Below are 21,460 nucleotides of genomic sequence, written 5' to 3' on the forward strand. Positions count from 1 at the left end.
AAAAACAAATACCCGTTGCTGTTAATCTCTTCTGCTTTCGAGCCTCTGCAGGGAGCCAACCTCTTCACCAAGCTGGATCTGCGCAACGCATATGACCTGGTGCGCATCCGCGAGGGTGATGAATGGAAGACTGCGTTTAACACGCCCCTTGGCCACTACGAATACTTGGTGATGCCATTCGGCCTCACCAACGCGCCGGCAGTTTTTCAGGCTTTGGTGAACGATGTGCTCCGTGACTTCATCAACCGCTGCGTCTTTATTTAGACGACATTCTCATCTTCTCCCGGAATCAGGAGGAACGTTCCTGGGTGCCTCGTTCCTTCATACTCGACCCCACCCTCATCGCTGACTTCCATCGTTCCCACCCTGATAGGCCGTCTGGGCCGCCAGGAGGCGTCCGTTGAGGGGGGGGTACTGTTAGGACCTGGCAGTGTGTCTCTCCCTTTTGTTTCATTTTCCCCTGTTTTCCCCAGTGTGTTTTGTCTGTTTGTCTCCCCCTGTCTGTCCAGGACCGTGCAGTAAGGCTGCACCTGCCAGTCAAGCTCCACCTGCTTACCTCCGTGGTAGTCTGTCGTTCCTCTGTCAGTAGACTTTTTCTTCTGTGTGCGTCCGGTCCATTCTGACCTGTGTTTTTGTCTGCCCTCTTCCAGGAGCCTTTTGCCCTGTGGATAAGCCCTCAGCCCAGCCTAGCCTCGGTCGTGAGAGGAGTTGGAGCCTCCAGCAGAGTGTTTGTTTGCTCTCGCCTTTAGTTTTTTCCCGTTTTTGTGGACACCTTTAGTTGCTCTGTGCAGAGTGTTTGTTTGCTCTCGCCTTTAGTTTTTCCCGTTTTGGAGGACACCTTTAGTTGGACGTTGCAGAGTGTTTTTGTGCTCTCGCTTTTCGTTTACCCGTTTTTGTGGACACTTTTTGTTAATAAACCTTCTGTTGAATTTACCTGCCGTAGTTTTGTATTCTCTCAAGCCATCCCTGAGAGTTCACCTTCTTCTGGTCTCGGTGTGTGTACTCACATAACATCATTACAAATTGTAAAGCACTGACTCATCACTGTGAGTTGTACTCTCGGGTAGGATGGCCCCCCCTGGCGACCCGTAGGCTCCTACATTGGTACACCTTTATATACAAGGCAATTCTTGGTCTGCTTCCATATTACCTGTGTGTTTTCATCACGCAGAAAAACACCAGGCAGTATTCACTGCGTTCTCAGGACCTCTTTATGCTGTATCTGTCCCAAATGCTCAGACTGAAAATGGGAAAAGGGCTTTTGGGTATTCTGCACCCTCAGCCTGGAATTTGTTGCAGAATGATTTAAAACTGAAGGAGCTCGTGTCGTTAAATGTTTTGAAATCTAAAATGAAGGTCTTGGAAGCAGTTTCTATGGGATGTCGATGTTTTTAGCTTGACCGTTTGTACAAATTACTCTCAGAAACACTCGTCTTGATTTATTGATAGCTTTTCTTTATGCAAATTTTAGTGATTGTGAATTGTACTTTGTCTCCCTGTGTGTCTCTGTCTGCAACTTTGTGTTTTTGCTGCTGACCATCTTGGCCAGGTCTCCCTTGAAAAAGAGATTCTTAACCTCAACGGGACTAACCTGGCTAAATAAAGGTTAAATAAAAATTTTTAAAAAATGCAAATTTGAGTTAGCAAAATCATCTTGAAATACTTTCCCAGAAATGATCATTCTAAGAGCTGCCCTGAACCAGCTGTAAAAAAAAAAAAAAAAAAAAAAGCATAAATAAAGGGATTGAGCATTGAATTTGAGAGTGTAAACCAGTTAAGTGTTTCAATCACAGTAACTGGTACTGAATTATTACTCAAAGGTACAAAGGTGATACAAAGAAAGAAAGGAGTCCAACATAAAAGAAAAACTCCCAAAACAATGGCCAGAGTTTTGGTGGCCTTTCTCTCCATCTTACTGACGGTTGCTCCAGAGTTTGTGCTCTGACCAGTTGTGTTCTGGAAACTGCATGCCTGTCTCTGTGCCACAAGGAAAATCTTCAGGTTGATACACAGCAGTATGATCACTGGGAGGTAAAATGATAAAATAGGTCCAATAGTTGTTTTCAATGAGAACATCAAACACCTTTCCACACATTTTTCATTGTTTAATCCAGCAATTATGACTCCAGTTCCAATTAGAGCAGAAACTGCCCAGCTCAGCAGGATCATGATCACAACAGCATGATGGTTTATTTTAGTTCTATATGTCAGAGGCTGACACACAGCATAATATCTGTCAATGGAAATACATAAATAAATAAAATATAAAATCAGAATTGAACATGTGCTCAGTGATATATCAAAACTGCTCGGTACCTTGCAAAATAAATCCTCGTGATACAGACACGAGCTGAAACAGAAGGCCATGCTGAAAGGAAAGACTCCAAGTCCAAAAAGCAGATCAGCCACAGCCAGAGACAGAATAAGATAATTTGTAGGATTGTGGAGCTGTTTGAAGTAAATGATTGAGATTATAAAAAGAAGGTTTCCACATATTGTGACAACAGACAATAATGCAACACACATACAGTGGAAGGGGTGTTTATCAGAAATTATCTATTTCATAGCAGGGATGTATGTCAGTCCCAATGGCAGGCCTGTTGACAGTGATACCTGGTTCCATGTTTTAGGGGTCCGACAATTCAATACAATTCTTCTTATTAACAATATAGAGAAAATTGCACTAGAAAACACATATACATACATATATCACTTGCGTCAGAAACAATATACAGTTTCAACAGTATCAATTAAAGAAATGAAAATCTGGTTATTTTTCTTATCAAACCTCTTAAACCCTGTTAAAAGATTGGCAATGCATTAGTGCTGATGGCTCATCTTGGTCACATTTAACCTTAATACTTATCAACATCTATCTATCTATCTATCTATCTATCTATCTATCTATCTATCTATCTATCTATCTATCTATCTATCTATCATTTTTACCCACCCACACACCCTTTCGCCTCCTTCCATCTCCCCACTTTTTCAGAAATCTCAGAAATCATCCAGAAATCCAAGCCATCCACCTGCCAACTGGACCCCATCCCCACCCAACTTGACAAAGCCTGCTCCCCCTCCCTGGTCCCCCTCATCTCCGCCATCATTCACTCCTCTCTCACCTCTGGAACTGTCCCTACGTCCTTCAAAACTGCTGCCATCACTCCAATTTTGAAAAAAACCCAGTGCCGACCCCTCCAACTTCAATAACCTTCATCCTATATCCAATCTTCTCTTAATTTCCAAAACCCTTGAAAAAACTGTTGCTTCTCAACTCCACTCTCACCTATCCCATAACAACCTGTATGAACAGTTCCAGTCCGGATTCCGCCCACTACATAGCACCAAAACAGCACTCATCAAAATCACCAATGACCTCCTCATTGCAGCTGATTCTGGACTCCTCACCATCCTCATTCTCCTGGACCTAAGTGCAGCCTTCGATACCATCTGTCACACCACTCTCCTCTACAGGCTATTTTCCATCGGCATCACTCACACTGCACTGCACTGGACTGGTTTACATCATACCTCTCTGGCCGCACTCAGTTCATTCAACTCAAGTCTCTGAAATCCATCCCCTCCCCCGTTACGTCTGGCGTGCCCCAGGGCTCTGTCCTGGGGCCCTTACTCTTCATCATCTACCTCCTTCCGCTCGGCAATATCTTCCGTAAATTCAACATTCATTTTCATTGCTATGCTGATGACACCCAGCTCTAGCTCACAACCACACCCTCGTCCTCTCTTCCGCCCACCTCCCTTACTGACTGCATCTCTGAAATAAAATCCTGGTTCACCCAAAACTTCCTTAAACTAAACAGCAATAAAACCGAGGTTCTCCTCATTGGCAGCAAATCCACCTTATCCAAAACCAACAGCTTTTCTATCACCATTGACAACTCCACTGTTTCACCCTCCCTCCAAGTTAAGAGCCTGGGCGTTATAACATAACCCGGTCTGCCTATTTCCATCTACAAAACATTAATCGCCTCCGCCCCTCCCTTACCCCTCATACTGCCGCCATCCTTGTTCACAGCCTCGTTACTTCCCGCCTGGACTACTGCAATTCTCTCCTCTTCGGCCTCCCTCACAAATCTCTCCATAAACTTCAACTGGTCCAAAATTCAGCTGCCCGCATCATTACCCGAACTCCCTCCATCCATCACATCACTCCTGTCCTCCAACAGCTCCACTGGCTCCCGGTTCAGTACCGCATACAATTCAAAGTCCTCCTGCTTACATTTAAGGCCATCCACAACCTCGCCCCCCCCTTATCTGTCTGATCTCCTCCACATCCCCACTCCATCTCGAACCCTAAGATCCTCCTCCTCCATCCAACTGTCTGTCCCCTCCGCTTGTCTCACCACCATGGGGAGCAGAGCATTCAGCCGCTCTGCTCCCTGTCTCTGGAACTCACTGCCACCCCAACTCAGGAACATTGAATCTTTTACCCACTTCAAATCACAGCTCAAAACCCATCTGTTCAAGACTGCCTATTGCACTTAACACCCTGTTTGCTGCCTTTTATTGTTTTATTGCTTCATTGTTTTGTCATCGATGTTTTTAAAGTTTCTAAATGTCTTGTACAGTGACCTTGAGTGTCAAGAAAGGTGCCTTTAAATAAAATTTATTATTATTTATTATTATCTCATTATTATAATTGTTGTCCAATTGGGAATGGGTAACTGCATCCTGTTTGCATGTGAGGAACATACAGCAGAAGAGCAAAGTTGAACAACAATGAACTGTGTGTAGGTCTGTGTGCACATTTCATTTTTTTTTTTTTTATGGGGGTGCATACAATTCCATATTCATTTCACCAAACTGATTCTCTGCCCAACCTACATGACCTTGCTTGACAAATTTATTTCAATTTCAGTGTTGCCAGATTGGGTAGGAATGTGCCTGACTGTGCTAGTTTTGTGTCTAGGGCAGGTTGTCAAGAACGTTGCTAACTAGGCTGGCATCAAGGTGTACAGTAAAACCACAGGGGAAAATACAGAGATTAATTCTAAATCCAAACATTACTTTAATGGTGGCAACTGACAGCTGACAGGGCAAGTTTGTTCAAATGGTGGCACTGCTGTTTGCAGTACACTATGGTCATTCAAAGCTAGCAAATCTATAGCTTGCGACACTGAGTTGAAAGGCATTTGAAAATTAACAGTTCTGAAGTCCCCTCTAACCTCCAGAGGGCACTGATGAGGGCAGAGCCCACAAGTGGACAACCAAAGATGCTATGGAGTTTCTGAAGAATCTTTCTTTGCTGTTCCTACTTCTTATAAACCACCATATTGGGTGGCTAATGTAATTGGCCAGAGTCTGGCTGGTTCCCCTGTATTTAATGCCAGCCCTGCGTCCAAGGCCTGTGCCAAATCTGCCCTCTCTCTGCAAACGACACAGCAATGACAATGTCTTGTAGCTTTAAATGCTATAATGGGAAGTTTATAAAGATTTTCTACTAAATGGTCTCAGTGTGTCTGAATGAGACATGAACCCCACTCCCATGGAAATCTTGACAGCTTTCATAGTGATTTTTTGAAGAAATGTTTCTGTTTATCTGTCTAGTATACGTAGTAAGATAAATCAGATCAATTTAGTCTGCAGTGTGTTTCTTTTTACTGGACTGATGTTTTGTGGACACACACTCTTTATTGAATACATAAGTCCAAACAGGCATCTGTAGAACATGACTTTAGTTCATTACAGTACAAACACGACTGCCACAGGTACTGATAAAAGCAAATCATTTCAGTTAGGAAGTAATCAAAATAAATAATGTTAGAGGGATAATGTATCTTATGAAAGTTAAACTTGACTCAGAGCTTGTCTATTGGAAGCAAGATCCCTGCCACCTCATGTTATGAACAGGCTAAAATATGTTTAACATTTTCTATTTTGAACTACATTTTCCATTGATCAAAAAAAGGAATGATATTGAATATACAGTGAAGCAGCAGATCAGTCACTGTGACCCTGTCCCCGGATGAATGTGGAAAGAGTTGTGTGTCATTGCTTCTGGACTCACACAGTAACAATACTGTAAAATTTGCTCAGCTCTTCATCAGCTCTTCAGTTGCAGATACAGAAGGTGTCTCATTTTCCCGAGCACATGGTTTCTACAGTTAATCTAAATACAGAAATTAATATGAACTAACTGAGTCTTGCCTCCCTCGGTTTTCGTGCTGGCCCAATCACAAGAGATGTGACATTAATTATTTTATCAAATGTTATTTTGTTGTCGTCAGTCCTTCCAGACTTCTAACCTTGAATAAAAAGATCTGCCTGAATCGTCTGACCATCTGAAGCATCTGTGCTACTGCCTGAATCAGTTGTTTTTTGCATTGATGTGCATACTGAGCTGCATGTGAATGATGATGCCAGCTGGGTCAGGAGAGGTGAAGGAAGTTCACAGTCAGTAACTATGAATGCTCAAACTGAAAAATAGAAGTAAAATGAGTCCACCTCCAGCTCCAGGCCTGAGAAGGTACTGTGGATAACATAGGTTCCTTTTTAAATTGACTTGACAGAACAGAACAGAACAGAACAGAACAGAACAGAACAGAACAGAACAGTTCAGTTGGCTTTACAGTTTGTTTGCCTTGTACTGCTATGGGTAGCATATTTTTCAAAATCAAAAGTTTAATGCATTTGATCCGAATTCCCACTTATGGCTTCATTATTATGTCTCCACCTAGATGATGTGATGCAAGAACCTTCAATTAGAGGTGTGAATGTATGGTGTTGTTATTGGTCCCTAGACTGTCTTTCTCACAAGCACATACACACACACACACACACACACACACACAAGCACACTTCTCACCTCCTCAACCTGGGGCCTTTTTGTTTTCTAGCAATAACAGAACTAATAGAGCAAAACAAATCCATGGCCACTTACTGATCCCAATAATGACATAATAGAACTATAATAGACTCCAATTTAATGAGGAAACGGGCACAAAGATGATGTCTGAGAATAACCCTTGTTATGGTTTGGGTAATACATTCTGTTTACGTTTCTTTTCTTATGTTTTCTCTAGTGTACGAATGATGATTCAGTCTAATTGGAATTCTTCATTTACATCATTGAGTTTTGTCTCTGTGCACTTCTACTCAACAACAGAAGAATAATAGTCAAATTTCCGGCGGGAAATTTTGAGAGTGATACAGTGCACAAACACCGGCGTGTGTGGCTAGTGCTAGCATATTAGCACAACAACCTAATATCAAAAGTCAAACCTGGGGCCCGTTTCACAAAGGAGGTTCAACAAACTCCTCGAGTTGATCTTACCTGAGATAGGAAACTCAGAGTTTCCGGTTTCAGAACAGGTGATTTGGGTTAGTTCAATAAATTCAGAGTAAGTCAACTCAGAGTTAAGCGCGTGCACCATGACTATAAAAAGCCAACATCAATGGAGCCCCGATTCGATGAGTCACAATGGCAACGGGAGGGAGACGGCGTGGGAAAACATTGCTGCTCGGGTCAGTGTGTAAGTTTAAATGCAGTCCTTTGCAATCGCAATAATATTACAGGGGAAAACTGCTTGAAGGGTAGCTCATTCATTTATTTCATGCAGGTGCAATCCCGCGGGGGAGAAGCGCACTTGGCAGCAGCTTAAGATGAAATATAAAAACATTGTTCAAACAGGTAAGACCCCGGCATAATTTAATAGGGGTACCTAATTTTGATCATGTTTTACATTGTAAAGTAAATATTAAGTGGCTGTTGTTTTATCCCCAACATAAGGCTGTTTTCACACACATAAATGTCTTCTCATCTATATCATATTCTGTTAAATAATTAAGCCTATTTAAACTAACACAGACTTCTGCTCAGCCAACAGAAAGAAGGCAGATGCCCGCAAAACGGGTGGTGGCCCAGCACCGCCACCTCTAACGGAGGCAGAGGAGCTGGCCCTAAACCAGAATTTAGGAAGGCCAGTGGCTGAGGGAATTCCTGGAGGGAGCTCATCTTCAGAGCTCGCCCCCCAAGACATAAGTGCCTTTATAAAATGTAATATGCCTAGGCCTATATATCTCTTTTAAGCCTATTCATAAAAATATTTATTTCCCTTTCATGTCTTTTTTTTTTTTTTTTTTTTGTCCCAACAGATTCTGATGGTGCTATCTGCCTGGTGGAGCCCCCTCATGCCACAACAGACCTTGTGACTGTAAGTAGGCAATACTCCAAAGATTTTGCCAAATGGTAGTTTAAGTATACTGAAACATATCACTCATCTAGGATGAAGAACATGAAGAAACTCTGTCTGCTGCCTTTACAGAGGGGGATCCAGAAAGGCCTATAGAGGTAACATCTTGATATTTTACTGATAGTTCTCTCCCATTTACATTTCTTAACATTCTGGTGGAATATAGAGTGTGACATTTAGCCTACACTGAAGTATTAACACATTCTCATCCTTTTTAACAGGGCATGGCTGGGCAGCAGCAGGAGAGTCCCTCAACTTCCACTGCACAGATTGACAGAGTGAGATGGATGTTCACTGAACACCAGAGGTTCATTCTGTGGAATTCATGTGCAACTGTATAATTTAATGTCCTCCTTATGTATTCCCAGTTACCAGTAAAAGAGATTTATAAAATTCACCTGCTGAAAAAAATCCAAAAAACCAACAAAGAAATGCAATACTTGGAGTGCCAGATTAGGAAGGCAGATTTAGAAATTGAAATACTGGAGCACAAATTAGAGGTGGGTGCATGGTCACAGGTGAATTATGTTAATTATGTTAACTATTGGAGCCCTGCAATCGGCTGGCGACTGGTTCAGGGTGTACCCTCGCCCATTGTAGCTGGGATAGGCTCCAGCCCCCCGCAACCCCGAAAGGGATAGGTGGTATAGATAGTGGATGGATGGATGGTAACTATTGGAACATTGAGCTAGCTCTTTTATTTGTAGGAAATAAAGAAGACCAAATGAAGTGTGTATTGTGTCTTTATTTGACTGCTGCTGTGGTGGTGGTGGTGGTGGTGGTGGTGGTGGTGGTGGTAGTGATGGTGACTCAATCTCTGAAGTGACTATGGCATATGGTGTCTCTGACTGCTCTGCCGTCCTGCATAGTTGGCAGGTGGATGGGGTCATCATCAGGGTCTTCAATTTGTAGGGCAGGGTGTCACTCTCCTCTAATAGTGGCAATATTATGAAGAACAACACATGCCGCAATGATATCACAGGCCCTCTCAGGGGTCACCCTGAGGTGACGTAGGCACTTTCAGGCAGGCCTATGGTCATCTCCACCCGGGCTCTTGTCCTGCAGTGAGCCCGGTTGAAGTTCTGTTGAAGAAACCAGTCAGTTAACTAGACTACAAGCATGTCTTCAGGACATAAAGACCTGGATGACCTGCAATTTTTTGATGCTTAACTCAGACAAAACTGAAGTTATAGTAGTAGGCCCTAAACATCTTAGAAAGTCACTTTCTGATGACATAGCAGCTATGGATGGCATTGCGCTGGCCTCCAGCACCACTGTAAAGAATCTGGGAGTTATCTTTGACCAAGACATGTCCTCTCATTCCCATGTAAAACAAATTTCAAGGACTGCCTTTTTTCACCTACGTAATATCGCAAAAATCAGGCATATTTTGTCTCAAAATGATGCAGAAAAACTAGTCCATGCATTCCTAACTTCCAGGCTGGATTATTGCAATTCTTTACTATCAGGCTGCCCAAATCCGTTGCTGAATATTCTCCAGTTGCTCCAGAACGCTGCAGCACGTGTTCTGACAAAAACCAGGAAGCGAGATCATATTTCTCCAATACTCGCCACTCTGCACTGGCTCCCTGTAAAGTTTAGAATATAATTTAAAATTCTCCTCCTTACTTACAAAGCCATAAATGGCCAGGCACCTTCTTATCTTAAAGAGCTCATAGTACCTTATTACCCCACTCGAACACTGCGTTCCCAGAATGCAGGTCTACTTATGGTTCCTAAAGTCTCAAAAAGCAGAACAGGAGTCAGAGCATTTAGCTATCAAGCTCCTCTCCTGTGGAACCATCTTCCAGTCTTTGTCCGGGAGGCAGACACTGTCTCTACATTTAAGAGTAGGCTTAAAACTTTCCTTTTTGATAAAGCTTATAGTTAGGGCTGGCTCAGGCTTGTCCTGGACCAGCCCCTAGTTATGCTGCTATAGGATTAGACTGTCGGGGGACATCCAAAGATACACCGAGCTCCTCCGTCCTTCTGTCCCTCTCCATCCGCACGCTCTCATGTCCTACCACGGCGTGTTACTAACTTAGCTCCTTCCCCGGAGTCTCTGTGCTTTGTCGTCTTGCAGGTTCCCATGGACAGTGGCTGAATCTGGATTGTGGATTTCAGCTGCGTCTCCTGCCTTGGCCCTGCCTGACATCCACTGAAACTGCTACTGCTGTTATTACATCCACTGTCACTGTTACTGTGACTGCATGTCTGTCTCTCTGTCTCTGTCTCTCTCTCTCTCTCTCTCTCTCTGACTGCTTTTCTGTCTGTCTGTCTGTCTGTCTGTCTGTCTGTCTGTCTGTCTGTCTGTCTGTCTGTCTGTCTGTCTGTCTCACTCCCCCTCTCTTGCTCTTCCTCTCTCACCCAACCGGTCGAGGCAGATGGCCGCCCACCCAGAGTCTGGTTCTGCTCGAGGTTTCTGCCTGTTAAAAGGAAGTTTTTCCTCGCCACTGTCGCCAAGTGCTTGCTCATGGGGGAATTGTTGGTTTCTTTGTAGATAAAAGAGCTTGGTCTGTACCAGCTCTATATGGAAAGTGTCCTGAGACAACTTCTGTTGTGATTTGGCGCTATACAAATAAAATTGAATTGAATTGAATTGAATTGAATATACGTAGACGCCTCATTGACTGATGCTTCCTATTGGAGCTGACGTTCAGCGCGGCTGCCATCTTGGATGGGTCTCCTATGCATCCCCAGTGCATTTATTTCTATGGAGGAAGGTGTATGTCCAGCTACTATAATCATCATAACTCCTTTAATATTTACCCGATTTTCACACGGTTTGGTTTGTTACAAACGTCAGAGATGTAGTTATGATACAGGATGCTGTCACACATTAAAAACAAATGCTTTCATGCTGAAATACTTTGTCTTTGTTAAAGAGCATAATACAGACATATGGTATGGTATATTAATAAATGTATAAATGAATTAATTATATATTTTAATAAAGAAACTGTTTGATTGTTCATTTGATTTCTCTCTCTCTCTCTCTCTCTCTCTCTCTCTCTCTCTCTCTCTCACACACACACACACACACACACACACACACACACACACACACACACACAAAATCATGACCCTTCTGTACACACCAATAACAAGAATTTCTTCATTTTTGTTTTTGTGCGCTGAGTTTATTTAATGTAAAGTTAAGCACAGGCACATGCACGCGTGCGCGCACACACAACACACACACAAAAACCAGACATCTCACATAACCTGTTGACATGCGTATTAAACTTTGAGTAAGTTTTTATACTCAGTTGTATTGGAATAAAACTTCACCAAAACAAACGAGGAAGGTTTTTTCTTTTTAACCAACACATCATGTGTGTCGGCCCACAGTCCACTGCTGCTTTCAAACACACACACGTATACACACACACACACACACACACACACACACACACACACACACACACACCGTCTGGCCTGACATGTCTAAATTTAAACAACTGTTCACAGCTTTAGGATGACAAAGATTCCATAATAGCCTGGACCGAAACTGCTGATGTTTGTGATATACACTGATTTTAACACATACATACATACATAAATACATACATACATACAAAGCTCCTGCTCATTACATTTTTTTCCTTCTTTCTTGTTTTTTTAAGGCCTGGAAAAGTTAGCTTTAAAATTCCAGGTCATTCCAGCGTCTTACACTATCCTGTTAAGCTTGTAACTGGGGCTGGGAAGCTAAATAAAATAAAATAAATAAATAAATAAAATAGGGGCATAGTTGCGCTCTTTACAACGATTTCGGTTGGCTCTGGTGCTAGCGGAGACCCACCCAATATGGCGGCGACGCTGGATTACGTTCCAGCACGCAATGAGGCGTCTACGTATATTATGTCTATGGACGGTCCACCGACCTCCCCCTTAAGTAGTAACACCGCCAATTACGCCTCCTGACCCGTAACCTGTAACAAGGGCAGACACAGAACAGAACATACACTCACCACCTTGTGCCCAGGATGGCACACAGCATGCAGGATACACCAAAACAAAACAGGTAAATAGGAATCATAACAATCATAACAAGTGCTATTCACTGTATAGACCTTTGTAACAACCCCACCTCTGCACAACACAACTGATGGTCTAAAACACATTAAGAAGGCAAGAAAATCCAGTAATTAACTCGTGACAAGGGACACCTGTTAATTGAAAACCATTCCAGGTGACTACCTCATTAAACTGACTAAGAGAATGCTGTAAGTGTGCAAAGCTGTCATCAAAGCAAACGGTGGCCACTTTGAAGAATCTAAAATATAAAACATATTCTGGTTTGTTCACCACTTTTTTGTTTACTACATAATTCTATATGTGTACCTTCATAGTTTGGATGACTTCAGTATTAATCTACAATGTAGAAAATAAAAAAATAAAAAAAAAAGAAAAGAAAAAATTGAATGAGGTGTGTCCGAACTTTTGACTGGTACTGTATATATTTTCTTTCTTTCTTTTTTCTTTTTCTTTTCTTTTTTTTTTTTTTTTTGGCTTGGAAACTTTTGGTTTTGTGGCCTTGGAAAAAGATCTTAGTGTAGCCCAGGGGTAAATGACGGGGGAATATAATATGTTTTTGGGCATAAAGGGATCCATCCATCCATCCATTTTCTATACCGCGTATCCCTTTCAGGGTTGCGGGGGGGCTGGAGCCTATCCCAGCCATCAGCGGGCGAGAGGCGGGGTACACCCTGAACCGGTCGCCAGTCGATCGCAGGGCACAAACACACAACCATTCACACTCACACTCACACCTAGGGGCAATTTTACAGTCACCAATCAACCTAATGAGCATGGTCTGTGGGAGGAAGCCAGGGTGCCTGGAGAGAACCCACGCATGCACGGGAAGAACATGCAAACTTCTCTGCAAAGTTTGCATGTTCTTCCCGTCCCAACCATGTTGCTGTGAGGCACGCACACTACCTGCTGCGCCACCGTGCAGCCCTGCATAAAGGGATTTAAATTAATATTTGTTTTTCAAAAGTGAGGGATAAAGTAATTTGGCGTGGCAAATAAAGGGTTTGGACGAAATCAAGGATTTTCAACAGCTGTACTGGAGCAGCTAACAGGCCTGCAACGTTTTTTTTTTTTGTCCTCTTGGATGAAGTGTGAGTGTGTGCGTGCGTGTGTGGGCCCGCATTAAGTAATAACACATTGTATTTATACTGTTTGAGCATTAACCATCTACATTGTTTTGGATAGATGTTAAGTGTCATATTAAGGTTTTTGCAAATTTTGGATACTCAATTACAACAATACTTTTGTCTGGTGATTTGTGTTGCCAATTGGTATAACTTGTTACTGAGACTGGCGTATTTCAAAGAGTGGTTAACACTTTAAAGGGCACATAAGGTGACCATTTTGGACATCAACTTTATATACAACAATTTTAATGTGTGTGTTCCTGAGGTGTTTGAGTAAAGTTTTACTCCTGTTCACTTTTAGATGTTGTCTGGGGTCAGTTAATTTTAATGTTATAAGCAAGTGTGTGAAGATTGTTTGAACCAGTCATAGGAAAGGTGTAACTAAGTTCATCCCTATCAGGTAAACCTTCGGGTAGCTACCTTAAACTAACACCGAACCCAATCACCCCATCATTCTGGTCAAAGTTATTTCTCCCATTTTAGAGAGTGACAGTGGTGGGGTGCTACATTAGTATGTCTACTTCAATGATATTAGCAGTTCTGCTGAAAAGAAAGGACTCACAAAACGATTTAAAAGTTATTCTCATCCATAGTACAGTATGTTGCTCTGGCATCTAATGTCAACAAGATAAAAAAGTCCCACATCTGATTGGATGGTTATACGTCATTATTATGGAAATGAGACAGGGGTTGATAAAAAATAAACATTTTGGCCAGTGGCACAGTCATGAAGAACATCCATCAACACTGATGTGTGAATTACTTCCAGCATTTAAAAGGTATGACAGACACTAAAAATCTGTTTTTCCATCTACAGAACTATTATTGTAGTTTTGCAGTCATGCAGGGCTAAACAGTTTAAAATAAACATAATTATCTCTATTTTAAATATTGTTAATTTTTAATGGAAATTAATTTGCAGGAATCCAGAACCATGGCACCAGAAGTCAGTGTCAACCACACTCATGTTGACTTACATTCCTGTTATGAAATACATATTGTTTCTTATATAATAACAATCCCACCTTCCACAGTATGTGTTTTATTATTTGTTGTCCTCGGCTCATTTTCTGTTGTCACAATATGTGGAAACCTTCTTGTATTAATCTCTATCATTTACTTTAAACAGCTCCACACTCCTACAAACTCTCTCATTCTTTCCTTGGCAGTAGCTGACCTGCTCGTTGGGGCTGTAGTTTTTCCTCTCAGCATGGAATTCTCTGTAAATTCATGTCTGTACTCTGAACATTTATTTTGTAAAGTACGAGATTGCTGTGATGTAACACTGTGCACAGCTTCCATCCTAAATTTATGTTCTATTTCTATTGACAGATATTATGCAGTGTGTCACCCTCTGACATATAGAACTAAGATAAATGTTCATGTTGTTGTGATCATGATCCTGGTGAGCTGGAGTGTTTCAATTCTAGCTGCTATTGCCTTTTTAATAGCAGGAATAAAACAGGTAAAATGTGAAGAAAAGTGTTTTATTTATTTTCTACTTGGAAACATTGTCGGACCCATTTTCTCATTTTACCTCCCAGTGATTTTAATGCTCTGTATCTACCTGAAGATTTTCCTTGTTGCACAGAGACAGATACGCAGCATCCAGGGCACGAAGTCTGGAGCCACTGCCAGTAAGATGGAGAGAAAAGCCACTAAAACTCTTGCAATTGTTATGGGAGTATTTCTGATCTGCTGGTCTCCTTTCTTTCTCTGTTTTTCCTTCCAGCTGTTGAATGATGTGTCAGTGCCAGTTGCTGTGATTGAAAGTCTGAACTGGCTTGCACTGTCAAATTCTATGCTAAATCCATTTATTTATGCTTTGTTTTACAGCTGGTTCAGATCGGCTTTCAGAATAATCATATCGAGAAAAATATTTCAAGGTGATTTTTCCAACTCAAAACTACTTTGACCTATTCTTTGGAGTGTAGAAAAAGCTACCAGATGAGTCAGTGCTGATAAAATTTGGAGCAATAAAGATTAGGCATGTCATTGTTTGTTTGTTTTTTTTTATGGTATGAAAACAAAATATTGGGTGAAACACAGCTTGCGACACAAACAGATGTGCATAATAATGAACTGTTAGTTTATACAATCATGTAAATGGATTAAACACATTATGTACAAATCTACATATTTATTCTGATTGTGCTTGTTCTAACTTCACCTGGTGCTATAGGGTGCATACATTGAGTAAAAAATATCCAACATAATACTGACTAACGCATCTTTCAGTTTATTGAAAATCTCTTTCATCTGGTACACATTTAAAAGCATTGCAAAAATATATTTGTCATAAAATAAAATGTATTGAAATACATAAGTGGATAAGTTCTCAGAAACTTTTCAAACAATATACTTTGGTGCTGCACACATACTCTAAACTTTAGGCCTTGTGTTGTAAGTGTTGTAATTTCTGCACTAATGTGTGAAAAGCTTGAGGAGGCTAAGTTCTTTTTTGACATTTAACCATAACTTTATTTATAGTGTCAATGGTCCTCTTCAAACATGACATAATCATGCATTATTATGGATAGAGATGCAAATTGTGTGTTAGGGAGAGCCTAAATCCTTCTCTCATCCTACTGCTGAAGAACACTGTTGAAAGTGAAAAATATCAAATGACGGATTCTAAGACTTATGTTACCATTTAATGGCTGCACATGTTGGTGGCTCAAGTAGTAACCATCATGCTTGTAAGGAAGGCTCCCCCACCCCACATTTATCGCATTTAATCAACCTAAAGCCCATAGTGATTTTGTTTAAAATGTCTGGGTAAATAGCACTACTGGTATAGCTGTACTAATAGAGGCATGTCCTCCGAATTGTGTTTTTTTAACAAAACAGGAAGGAGGAGGCATTGCGGCCATTTTTTCGGAACAGTTTGTGTGTAATGACATTGACCTGAGTGAATCATTTGAATATATTACTCTTGAGCTGAAAGCAGAATTACATTGTATTGACTGCCAAGATATTCATCAGTGTTTTTGCAGGAATTCTCAGCGCTGATTGCACAACTATGACAGATTAATCCTGAATAGAGACGTGAATATCCATATCAACAAAAAGAATTACTCACAAGCTGTGGAGCTTATGAATTTATTGGACAGCTTTGAACTTATCCAACATGTGAATGAAGCCACTCATCAGAATGTTAACATTCTGGACTTGGTATTAACAACAGGGTTCAACATCAACAACACTTCAGTATTAGAATGACCTATTTCTGACCATCACTGTGTGTTTTTTGATACCAAACTAATCTTGACAAAGATTAAAAGGGAATTTCTGTCTCTAAGAGGATTCCTTGATGGTAAGGCTGAAGAAAGGTTTTGTAATATTATGAGATCATTTGAGTCAACTATGACTGCTCTTTAAATTACATGGTTGAACATTTCAACAATACCATATCATCTGCTTTAAATGCTGCTCCACTAAAGTTTCAAAGAATATCAGAATCTCCCCAGGGTCTGCTGGTGTAGACCTGATTATGAGTCTCAATGTAAAGAAATGGAAAGGGAGATACAGGGTTACCATATTCAGATCTTGGTGAGAGACAAATATGTGGTGGGGGCTTTGAGACATGTTAGGGATCCAGTAGTTGCATTTACACTTGAAATATAGAATGTCACAGCAGAAAAATACAAATTAAAGAAAGGGGTTCATACACTGAGGTGGTTTGCATATGACTCAAAATTTACGCTGGGGGTATATGATCCAATATTCAAAGAATGGGCACAAAAAGGCATAACCACAATATGTACAGTTTCAGAAAATGGTGAGCTTATGAGCTTTGAAGAATTAAAGACGAAGTATGGTCTCGAAAACAAGGAATTTTTTAGATACTTGCAGTTACAAAACTACAAAAGAGATGAGGTCGGAATCAGATGAAAGTTCAAGAATTGTGATTGGGGTGATTGTGGACGCATACAAACAGAAAGGGACAGAAAGGGTCACTTGTGCTTTCTACCAAGCTTTGGGGGATAGCGGGGGGAACAACACTCTACATAAAAACAAGATGGGAAACAGAGTTAAAGATTCACATAACAGAGGAGGAATGGTGTCAAATGTGTGAAACACAATGTACATCCACAAACTCAGTAATATGGAGAGAATTCTGCTGGAAAAATCTAATTTGCTTTTCTTCACACCCAAAATAAAAAGCAAGCAACTTGTTGTGCAACAACGTTGGAGGCTGTGCAGGAGCATGGATGCTGACCACTCACTTATTTTCTGGAATTGTACAAAGATAAGGGTATATTGGGAAAATCTTAATGAGGTTGTTAAAAATATTGTTGTGGTGATTTCAGATACATACGTAAATTCTGGGCAGGGTTTGGGAGCTGGCCCTGACACAGCTGGTCCCAATCACAATCCCGGATGGGATAAAGACGGCGAACTGTGAAGGACTCATCGCCAGATTATTTCCGTCACTCAGTGGTATAGTCGGCTACCTTACGCGTTCTCTAGAGATACTATCTAACTTCATATTAGATAGATTTTGTCGTCCTTGTGAAATCTCACATGTTCTTATGTTCCTCGTCTGTGGATCCACCTGTTCCCGCTACCAGCCTCCAGCAACAGCTCACTCTGCCACCACAGTGTTTCTCACCAGGGCAGGATAACACGTGGCGGTAAGGCCTTACAGCCAATATTCATCCACCTGTACACTGATCACAGCTATGCTATACGTTACGCTATCCACTCATCACCTTTGGATCCTGTGCCCTCCTCGTCTCACAGAACACTCCAACCATTCATCGGAGTATCTGGAAACCACTGTTGTGCAATAAATGGTTATCCGGTCACTCTGCTTCTGAGTCTGCGTTTGAGTCCTAATTACCACCACCATACAAATACTTGCCCTGTGATGTATCTTGGGAACATTGACAATGTTGTGAACAGAGAAGACCTTTACTTGCAGCAAGTAGGAGAGCTGTCAACAGAAAAGGGCTTACAGTACACACTTTATGTTACAAGAGCAGAGCTCTGACAGAAATACATGTCCTTGCATAGACCATGAAAATATCAAGTTGCTTGTGGAAAGGTTGTATCAGAAAGGCATTCTTCTCACAGTCAGCATTTCAACAAATATTTAATGTTCTTGATTTTTGATGAAAGCAGTTTCCTGTAGGTATATATGCACCTATGAATTCACCTCAGGCACAAGAGGCAAACATTGTTCCCATTTTGTGCCTCAGGAGTCACTGGTGAAGCTGAAAACAATCCAACTGTACCTGACAGATGCTCATTGCTCAAGTGAAGAAGAGTAAAAAGAGAGTAAAAAGAAATCCTAAACTGCTCTTTAAAACTGTTTAAACAACAAAAGTTTCTTTATGCACGATATGGCCCCAAGAGAAATGTGTGGTTTTGTTTCATAACTCAGCCCAGTACAAACATTTTAACTATGTGTCCACTTATTAAGTTGAAAAGTGATGGCTGTGGTTGATCTATTTTGCATAATTATGTCCAAAGGCTTTTCTAACTGACATGCCTGCAACAGTAGCTCTCTCAAATGGTTTGGGAATTGCTACAAAGAAAGAGGAACAAGATAAGCGAGATAAAAACAGAGCAGCATGCCATAGGTTTATTATATTTGCTGCTGTTATTTAGAGTAAATTATCGAAAGAGTGCCAAGGAGGGTTGTGTGCTTGATATCTAATTGAAAAAGGTACCTGCAAAAATACCAGTCTAACTTAAGATCCTATCACATCATGGAAACGGCTCGAGTTAGAGTACGGGGTGATCTGAGACAATGTACTGACACTGAAGTCCATCAGTACTGTGCTACTTTTGTCATAGCTGACAACAGCTTCTGCAATAAGCACCTGAGAAATGATTACAGCATTGCAGATGTGGACTTCCATGCCCATAAATTATTGTCATTATCAGCACTGCGTGAATGAGAGAAACTGCCCTCCCTCCCCACCACAACCACCTAGCAGCCAAACTTGGATTCTGAACAAAAACTTAAAGTCAAACTTAAATCTGTGTACACAAAAACAAATCATAACACTCATAGTCCTCGACCAGTGTACTTAACTCATGCAATGGATCAGGTTACTGAACTTGCTAGACAGGTGTGTGACTCAGACAGTATTCCAGGAAGTTGACGGATGGCTCACATTTTTAAAAACTGCTCCATGTATCTACAGGCGTACAGTAAGATGATTGTCCCTTCCTGACAAGAGCCCTTTATGGAAGACAGACAACAATGAGAGGTAAACAATTCACATTTTAAAACTTCACTCTTGTCTAATATAGACAGTTATTACTTATTATGCATTCAGGCAAACCGTTGAGGGGTATGATAATTATTACAGAGAACGTACTGCTGTAGCCTGGATAGTCTCACATGAAAGAATCCATTATACAAAACAGGTGAAAACATTTGGCAACTTACAAACAAGAATAAGGGGAACATGTTGATTTTTACATTTTCTTTAGACATACTGCAGATGTATGTCTTAAGCACAATTTACATAAAAATGCCATATCAAACAACACTGCAATTGTCCAATTTCATTATACTGTAATAATTAACAATACGTGCGGTTTCAGAATCTCCAGGGGGAATGCTAACAAACCACTGTCTTATTTTCAACAGCCACTGAAAGTAAAACTCCAGCAGCATGTTTTAGCTTTTAAGGAAGATCAGCAAAAAAGACTCCTTTCATGCAGCCAAGCTAAAGAAACAAACAAACAAAAAAAAAAAAAAATAGCTTCAAAACATAAATCTGAATCTAGGAATTCACATGTGAAGCTTCAAATAAATGAACATTATTGCTAGTGTCAAAGGTTTTAATCTGTAAAAAGCTCTACAGTAACTGGAAATGAGAGGACTTTATGCTGTGCTAACCCAGCTCGGTTTACCAGAGTCAGATGTTTAGTGAGAATGTGTATACTCATTCCTGGGCCAACTGCCAGACAGTGTCTTAATAGAAAGTAATAGTAGGCTTCAACTACCTAAGTTAGTTCTCATTAGTGAGAATGTATACACACAGTACTTGTGTGGGACTGATAAGCGTTGGTAAGGTTCGCAAAAGCCAATAATTTGGTTGAAGCAGTGTAATTTGGGACACTCTTAAAAATGATCGTATGTTAATGAGTGCCTCCTAGCCACTCATGATACTCTGGATTGATTTTGATTTTGATGTCAAATGAATGTTGTTTCAATAAATAAAAAAAACATTGGACTTGCATAAATGATCTGCCAGTTTTTGTCATCTGTGCTGGCTGAAATGCCACTGTATGATAGTAGTTTCAGTATCTTCTCTTTTATTTTTATTTATGGTGACTATGATGTCACATGCCTATGCGGTAGTCTAGTGATCACACACAATGACATCCATAATCAATAGCATCATACGGATGAAATTTATAATAACTTCTTTATTGTATGAAGTAGAAGACTAACATCTAACATCTATCAATCAGAAATCAGTCAAACTTACTTATTCTTTCCTCCACCCAGGAACTTAAATCATAAAAGGAAGAAGGCTGGAATATGTAGAATGTATGTTGAGCTACATACAAGCTACAAGTCTAAAAAAGTCTATTGGTGCCATTTCCCACACTTCCACCTTGTAATTTATGGTGTTTTAATATGAGGCATGACTTCCAAAAAGTTAAAAACACCACATTACTTTAAAGCATCAGCTGTCTCCTCAACATGTAATGTCAAATAGGTAATTAAGAGAATTTTAAAATAATCTCTAAAATGAACTGGATGCTAAAATGAAGTTAAAATTTGAAAAAAAGATTTAAACAAGGCGGAAGTGATAAATTAAGCCAGAGAAAATCAAGAAACAGTGGTCTGACCAGGAAGTTAAGAAGGTATTCCCTTTCTCATGAGGTAAACGGAAGCATAACTAAACCAGTTTTTCTAATGTGACTCAAACAATATTTAAAACAGAATCCTAAACTGTTACAAACTGGCATTCCACGGTAAGATGAAGAAAGATAAAGAAGTAGTGATAACTGTTTTGTCTATTACAACAGGAGCAGTGATTAAGGAAGGTTTCGCAGTGGATGATTAAAACCACTCGTCGGCACCAATCGTTGGCACCTATGTTCTGA

At 40.7% G+C, this 21,460-nt stretch overlaps 1 protein-coding gene and 1 pseudogene across 1 annotated transcript; one reads left to right on the forward strand and one right to left on the reverse strand.

Annotated features, from left to right (window-relative positions):
* Positions 1-1,606: 1,606 nt before the first annotated feature.
* On the reverse strand, positions 1,607-2,526 carry LOC139348099 (trace amine-associated receptor 1-like; annotated as a pseudogene).
* A 9,497-nt stretch (positions 2,527-12,023) lies between these two features.
* Positions 12,024-15,293, forward strand: LOC139348100 (trace amine-associated receptor 4-like). Its single transcript, XM_070988048.1, has 2 exons — positions 12,024-12,111; positions 14,413-15,293. The coding sequence occupies exons 1-2, from the start codon at positions 12,024-12,026 to the stop codon at positions 15,291-15,293; spliced, it is 969 nt and encodes a 322-aa protein (XP_070844149.1).
* The last annotated feature ends 6,167 nt before the right edge of the window (positions 15,294-21,460 follow it).

Source organism: Chaetodon trifascialis, chromosome 19 (assembly GCF_039877785.1).
Source record: "Chaetodon trifascialis isolate fChaTrf1 chromosome 19, fChaTrf1.hap1, whole genome shotgun sequence".
NCBI lineage: Eukaryota > Metazoa > Chordata > Actinopteri > Chaetodontiformes > Chaetodontidae > Chaetodon > Chaetodon trifascialis.